The 8,125-nt window shown below is 35.2% G+C and overlaps 1 protein-coding gene across 1 annotated transcript; it reads right to left on the bottom strand.

Moving 5' to 3' along the window:
- Window positions 1–332: 332 nt before the first annotated feature.
- On the bottom strand, window positions 333–7,584 carry LOC130246160 (ADP-ribosylation factor 4). The gene is made up of 6 exons (XM_056479054.1): window positions 7,396–7,584; window positions 6,210–6,290; window positions 2,666–2,775; window positions 2,466–2,537; window positions 2,216–2,341; window positions 333–1,407 (listed from the first exon to the last, which is right to left on the bottom strand). Exons 1-6 carry the CDS (start codon window positions 7,460–7,462, stop codon window positions 1,321–1,323), a joined length of 543 nt encoding a protein of 180 aa, XP_056335029.1. The 5' UTR covers window positions 7,463–7,584; the 3' UTR covers window positions 333–1,320.
- Between the last annotated feature and the right edge of the window lie 541 nt (window positions 7,585–8,125).

Below are 8,125 nucleotides of genomic sequence, written 5' to 3'. Positions count from 1 at the left end.
TATATATATATAGTGTATTTATATATATATATAGTGTGTATGCATGTATATATATATATATATATATATATATATATATATATATATATATATATATATATATATATATATATATATATATATATATATATAGTATGTATGTATATGGGGGAAGGGGGTACGTGCCCCAGTATAGCTTTATGTCTAGCAACGCCCCTGTGCAAGGGTTAAAGAAAGTTGGAGCTAAACTGTACAGGACATCGGCCCTCCAGGACCAAGTTTGGACACTCCTGGGGTAAACCTTCATTTTTGTATGACCTATACCCTTAAGATGTAAAACATATTCAACACAATCAGGTCATGATTATCTTTTATTCTAAAACAATATCATACATATAATACACAAACAAATTAATAATGATATTAGGGTAAAATAGATTGTATCTGTTACACATCAGTTTAAGAAAGCAAACCATTTCAACCAGACATGGAATTCATCGATACGTTAAACCTGCATTCAGAAGTCACATTCAATCACCAATAATGAGAAGCTCAAGAAACTCGCCTGAGCGGAACGTTTTAGACAGAAATCACGTCAATTTCATTGCGTCGCCGTGGCTAAAGGACATCCCGTTCCCTTTGACCCCGTCCTACATTAAAACCTGTGTTCTGGGTCACTCGAACATTTGCCACAAACCACAACGGATTGAGAGGGAAGCAAACCTATTAAAAGAAAGTGAACCTTTTCATGCCATTCATGCCATGTGCTGCTGATGTAGGAAACTGAGATCCAGAATGAAGTTAACTCATGCAGATAATGTTTAGAAGGACCACAAGACTCTACAGCAAATAACGCAACGTGACAGACTTTACAACATTGCATATCTAGTAGGATTGTTGGAAATGAATGGCGTTGATTCGCCAGTCGACTCCACATGTTGTGAATGAAATATTACAGACCTCCAGTGAGCTTAACGACAATCTCCTTAACCCAAATTTCCAGCAAAACAATCCTAAAGCAAAACCCAAACCTCTGTTCACTGATCAAAAACTCCAGTGTTTCTGGTTTTGCTTGACGCCCTTCTAAAAAACTGAAAACGCAGCAAAATTATTTTGAAAAAAAGCTGTTTTTGGCTGAACGAAATAGAATAAAAAGAAATAGATAAACGTGGGCAAAAGAGTGCATTGTAGAAAAGAAAAGCTAAGAGAGGCGCAGAGTTTTTGATGGTTTCTCTCCAGCTTCCCGCTGTGCCACACACACACACTTAATTCAATTCTAAGAGGAGTCTCTAGCTTTTCCATTGGTTTATACGCACCATCTGGGACCCTAACAGGCACGCTCTAGCGTTTGGAGAGCTCATTTGATAACCAGTCCAGTCCTTCATAGAGTCCAGTGCCCTGTGTTGCGCAGGTCGCTTGAACGTACCACTGCAAGAAGCCCAGACAGAGAACATCAGACAAAACGTACAGCTAAAAATTATCAAAAAATATGCTGTCAAGTTGTTTGTTGTTGGAACACACACTCAGTTAACAAAAGCAGGTTTACATTAGACATGGGAAAACAACCGTTTTCGAGGTTTGGAAAAATCAAGGTTTAAAAAAATAAAAAATAAATAAATCACCAAAACTTCCTGTTATACCGTTCCTATGGTATTTATAAGAATTTCTTTATTTTTTTACTTTTTAATTTGTTAGTATTAATAATATTAATATTATTTTCGGCATCCATGAAGTGATGGTAAAAACATCTATAATATTACACTCAAAAAAAAATTTTTTGTAAATATTGCATGGCACGGTGGCTCAGTGGTTAGCACTGTCGCATCACAGCAAAAAGGTTGCTGGTTTGAGTCTCGGCGTGACCCGTTGGCATTTCAGTGTGGACTTGTCATGTTTGCATGGGTTTCCTTCCAGGTTCTCTGATTTTCCCTACAGTGCAAAGACATGCATTGGATGAACTCAATTCGCCGTTTTGTATGAGTGTGCGTGAAAGAGAGTGTATGGATGTTTCCCAGTACTGGGTTACGGCTGGAAGGGCATCCATTGCATAAAACATAAGCTGGAATAGTTGGTGGTTCATTCCGCTGTGGCGACCTCTGATTAATAAGGGACTAAGCCGAAGGAAAATGAATTAATAAATAATGAATATTGCACACCCCTAGTATATACATTAAAATAACATCACTCAGGCCTTGTGACATTCAATTATTAGTGTTAGTGTGTTGTATGCATGTACCGTTCTGCTGCGTAGGCTCTGCAGGCCGAGTTTGTCTGTGAGTTCACTGACAGCCATGGCGTTAGGCAGATCCTGTTTGTTTGCAAAAACCAGAAGCACGGCGTCCCTCAGTTCATCTTCCTGCAACTGCACATATGCACAGGAAAAGACGCCGATGAGGCAACTTAACCACATTAATCAAACAAACAAACATCCGTATACACTGTACGGGGTTGTTGGAAGTGGGACATTCACAATGATATAAACTTACCATTTTAGAAAGCTCCTCTGCAGATTCAGCTACTCTCTCTCTGTCATTGCTGTCCACCACAAAGATTAAACCCTAAGGACAGGCAAACAAACCATTTAGACTTAGAGTTAAAATCAGTCAATAAAGCAGTTGGGTTTTAATAAACTTAGGATAAGATCAGCTTAGGATAGCACATGTGTGTTTCTTAATTGAGATCTTACCTGTGTGTTCTGAAAATAGTGTCTCCAAAGAGGACGAATCTTGTCCTGACCGCCGACGTCCCACACAGTGAAGCAGATGTTCTTGTATTCAACAGTCTCTACATTAAAACCTGACCAATAAAAAATATAGTACTTTAACATACAACATTTAACAGTGAAACGGTTCTGCTTTTTTATGAAACACTGGCTGAAAACTTTAGTGGTGTAAGACAGGACAATCAGGCAATCACAGAAACCACACGTATGATGACAAGTTGATTGTGACATATTCTTAAGATAATACTGTCCTATTAAGCCCTTTTTATGAGTTTGTAAGTGTCAGCTAGGTCAACTAAAGAACTTTCAGCTTAAAATTACAAAGATGTTTTATCACACAATGTTACAAATGCCTTTATTTAAGCTAAACCAAAATCACACTCTTTTTGTGCGTCTCTTTAAATGCAAATGAGCAGCTACTACCCACCCCCTTTCCAGAAAAAGGCGAAGTCTTTACAGCTCATGACTCATTTACTCAGGCAAACAGCAAACAAAACAACGGCATCCATTTTAATGTTTTGTCTATTTCAACTAAGGATGAAACGGTACATCGTAATATTGAAAAACGCATAATAAAAATGTGCTGATGTAAACAAAACCATTCGTAATACTGAGCTTGTTATTTCTCCAAGAGTTAGCCTACTGAATTATTCACCCAAGGTATAATTCATCCAAAAATGTCACACGCTTAGGGGTTTGTTAACCACTGATATATATTATATATATGAGGGAGAGAGAGAGAGAGTTTGTATTTATTTTTTACCATACATTTAAGAAATAATAATAATACTAATACTGAACTTATTTATAGCATATAATATCAAGTTAATAACACTTGAGAGCATCTTAACACCCCCATTTTTTAAACTCTTAAAATACGATTTTCTGAGTGCACAGACAAAGCAACTGTCTTTATTTAAGCTAAACCATAAAAATAAATAAATAAATAAATAAATAAATATAAAAAAAAAATAAATAAATTTGTGCGTCTCTTTAAATGCAAATGAGCTGCTAAAACCCACCCCCTTTCCAGAAAAGGGCAAACCCTTTACAGCTCATGTCTCGTTTACTCAAGCAAACAGTAAACAAAACAACAGTATGCATTTAAATCTTTTGTCTATTTTAACTAGGGATGTAACAATACATTGTAATATTGAAAAATCGCGAAATACAAATGTGCTGATGTAAACAAAACCCTTTATGACGCTCCAGAGACAGACGAGTCTTCGCTGAGGCCAGCTTCCAGCCTCCGCCACTGAGACTGCAGCTCTGCACAAGACGTTTGGCCAGCGGAGAAATTAAAATGGTCGTGCCCAACTGAGTCTGGTTTCTCTCAAGGTTTTTTTTCTTCACTTCCGCCTTTAGTGAAGTTTTTTTTTCCCTCTCCGCTGTCGCCACTGGCTTGCATGGTTCAGGATCTGTAGAGCTGCGCATCGATGGATTTGCTCTTCAGTGTTTGGACTCTCAGTAGTGATTATTAAACCACACTGAACTGAGCTAAACTGAACTGAACTTGAACACTACAAACTGAACTACACTGTTCCTATTTACTGTGACCTTTTATGTGAAGCTGCTTTGACACAATCTACATTGTATAAGCGCTATACAAATAAAGGTGAATTGAATTGAATTGAATTGTAATATTGCGCTTGTTTTTTGCCTCAAGAGTTAGCTTACTGAATCATTCACCCAAGGTATAAGTCACCCAAAAATTCGATTCTGTCTTTATGTACTATGTTGCATAATGAAATTTCAAGCCTAAAATTCTCATGCGAGCAGACATGCTTGGGGGTTTGTTTACCACAGAGAGAAAGAAATTTTTTATTAACCACATGCTTAAAAATAACAATAATAATACTAATACTCAACTTATTTATAGCATATAACATTGAGTTGAAAACATATCGCTGATTAAGTGTCAAGATATGTTTCAAATCGTAACTTGAGAGTATCGTTACACCCTCATTTTTTTTTAACTCTTAAAATATGATTTAATGAGTGCACAAGAAAACAACGGCATCCATTTGAATGTTTTGTCAGTTTTAATCACGGATGTAACGATACATCGTAAAATTGAAAATCACGAAATAATGTGCTGATAACAACTAAATGATTCGCAATAGTGATGTTGTTGTTTTTTTTGCCAAGAGTTAGCTTACTGAATATATGAAGGTATAATTCACACAAAAATATTAATTTTGTCTTCATGCATTACGTTGCATAATGACGTTTCATGACCAAAAAATTACATGTGTGGTTTGTTTACTAAAGAGAGAAAGATAACTTTTTTTTTATTTTAACTATATGTTTGAGAAATAACAATAATAATATTCAACTTTTTTATAGAATATATCATATTGCTGTTTCAGTATCGAAATATTTTTCAAATCATGACTTGAGGGGTTCATTACACCCTTATATTTTTAAATCTTAAAATATGATTTACTGAGTGCACGGACAAAGCACACACAGAAAAATCAACTCTCAGATGGCACATTATGCAAGTATTAAAGTAGCTTCTCATTCACATCAACTGTCAAATACACACAAGGTCAAAACACATAGGTTCAGTTAGAGAAGAATCAAATGTATCAGTATATTACATCTATCTGTAGACGCGAAGACAACACACTATTAAAGCCATTCAACTAGAGCTGCACAATACATCTATTCACTGCGATACTGCAATGTGCATTAGTCACATCACAAGAAATGCAATGTTGAGTCTGAATTATAATTGACCAGAGCTACAGAATTGCATTCAATTACTGTATTTGTACGGAATTTATACAATTTATGCCAAAATAATTTTCTTAGACTGTCTCGTTTCTAGTCCAAATATCTACATTTCAAAGCAAAAATAAAATAATTATTTTACCTACCCCACTGGCAGATAAGTTTGCCTGTTTAAGAAAAATCTCTTAATTCAAAACAATATCTGTACTCTTTATATATTTGGACTAAAGTAAGACAAGCAGTTTTTGTATTGTCATTATTCAATGCATGTACAAGACTGATGCAGAAAATGGTCAAACACTGCTATTCAAATTATCTTCTGAAACTGTATTCATAATATCGCAATATTTAAATCGCAGAAAAATAAAATATCGTAATGTCAAATATTCCAATATCATGCAGTCCTAAATTCAACCACAAATATTAAAATTCGAGAAATTATGTTGTGCAAATTCCTTGACCAAACCTCAAGCCTACAAATGAAGCATTTCAAAAGAGGTTTCGCAAAAGTGCTTGCTGATATAGAAAGTATCTTGACTCAAACAGCAAAATTACAGACTAAACAGAAGTTGAAAGCATAACAGAAACCCCTTAAAGGAAGACAAAAGCAAAAGAAATTCATAAAGAAGTTCCCAGTGGATGACAGATTACTCATATGACCATTGCTCAGAAAAAAAACAAGACAATGACCTCAATCTACCCATGAGAACTGCTTTAAGATCATAAAGTCAAATTCTATGGTGTCACATGATTAACAGTCCTGTCCTCTTACCTATAGTTGGAATTGTGGTCACGATTTCGCCAAGTTTCAGTTTGTACAATATTGTGGTTTTCCCTGCAGCATCCAGACCCACTGTAAAACAGCAATGTATATGATGGGAACGAGGTTTCTAACTTTATAAAACAGAAAATGACAGTCACGAATTTTTAAATCTCATTAAAAGAACTAAATGGTACAATTCTAATAAATATACTGGAATATAATAAGGAATATGTAGTACCGCCATTTTAACATGTTGATTTATGCTTTAATAAGCTACAGTTTAACATTGACTATAACGCTAAAACATTGAAAAGCATAAGTTTGAATAGAAGCCCATACTGTAGAGCAGGGGTGTCACACTCAGTTCCTAGAGGGCCGCAGACTTCAACACACTTACCTGTAGGTCTCAAACAAACCTGAAGGACTCAATTCGTTGGATCAGATGTGTTTAATTAGGGTTAAAACTAAACTGTGCAGAGCTGCGAGTTTGACACCTGTGCTGTACAGACACAGTATATACAATATTTCTGAAAAATATATTCACTCACATATAGAGAGATACACAGTCAGGGCTTTCGCTCAAATCAAATGCCCTAAAACTCGAATTTTATTAATAATTCTGGATTAATAAATTAAAAAAAATTGTCAAAAAATAAAAAACATTTAGTGAAGCTAAAAAGCTAGTTATTCCATAAACGATGTCTTCAGAACTGAATATTTTATTGATAAATGATATCTTGTGAATATAATACATTGAAATATGTACGATGTCAAAATGAATACATGGTGGTTTTTACGACAATTAAATGTAAAACATTATATGATGATGGTAAAAATAAATGACATAATAAACGACATAATAAACGATATAATATACACAACACTAAATTAAACTGCATTATATTTACGCTATACTTGGATATAATTCTACAAAACAGTCAAAACTGTTTATTGATCATAAACTGACAGAAACATTTATCATAATCGTTTTATTTGAAGCATTTGGCATCAAATTTCAAACACTTCAATAAAAAACACATGACAATTTCAGTTTGCTTTACTTTAAGTATTCTTTAAATTAACCCAGAGGACACAGCTGTGGTTTTCTGTTTAATTTGCCATTTTCTGCGATATGACACAATTGCGAAAGTTAGCTAACGCTGCTAGCTAAGCTAGCATTAGACTCAACACTCACCCATGAGAATTCTCATCTGTTTCTTTCCAAACAGCCTGCTAAAGAGCGACGAGATAGTTAGACCCATGTTGAAGCACACAAATCACCTAAAACTACGAGGTTTCTCCAAATGTCTAAAGTTTTGTCAGTGTGATGCTCGTCTGGTGTCAGGAAACCCAATCACATCTGCGCTTGCGTAATGCCACGTCACGGCCGCCGTGGAAGAAATGACGCCACGCCACTTCCGATGTGGAGATTTTTGTTTGAGCTGCGCCTCGCCTTGACTGCATTGTAGACGAGAGCAGGCGTCTGCAGTAAGAGAAGGGCTCAAAAAAACACATCAGAAGTCGGACACTTCCCCAATCTCACGTTTTGCCACCTGGAAACGTCACCAGTGGTGAAGATCGTTTTACTTATCGCAGAAGAAATAACCTCATGAAAAAATACTATGGTAATTTATAGTAAATATTGTAGTGTTTTTCTATAGAGCAACTATAGAATTTAAATATGCTATTTTTATAATATAGTTCAAAAACACTAGTATTCCTATAAATCACTATAGTTTTTTATTGTGGCAGTGGATGCAATTGAAACATGTTTTGCATGTTTTTGCAAAAAGATGGTCACATCACAGAAGATGAACAGCTCATTACTTAAAAGGGTGTATTTCAAATATAAATCTGTATATTCAACAGTGGTAAATGACAAAATAAACAGCTTATACAGCAAGAAAGCTTTCAAGAAATCTAAT

This window comes from Danio aesculapii, chromosome 18 (assembly GCF_903798145.1).
Source record: "Danio aesculapii chromosome 18, fDanAes4.1, whole genome shotgun sequence".
Lineage (NCBI taxonomy): Eukaryota > Metazoa > Chordata > Actinopteri > Cypriniformes > Danionidae > Danio > Danio aesculapii.
Note: the sequence above shows the minus strand (reverse complement) of the source record. Positions and strands in the feature narration are given on the sequence as shown.

Bases quoted from the DNA above. Each gene is read 5' to 3' on its own strand.
- LOC130246160 (XM_056479054.1), bottom strand. From the start codon at position 7,462: ATGGGTCTAACTATCTCGTCGCTCTTTAGCAGGCTGTTTGGAAAGAAA. The intron at 2,538-2,665 runs GTAAGATCTCAA...GCCTGTCCTTAG, and splicing joins ACTATTTTCAGAACACACAG to GGTTTAATCTTTGTGGTGGA. The intron at 1,408-2,215 runs GTACATGCATAC...GGCTTCTTGCAG, and splicing joins AGAGCCTACGCAGCAGAACG to TGGTACGTTCAAGCGACCTG.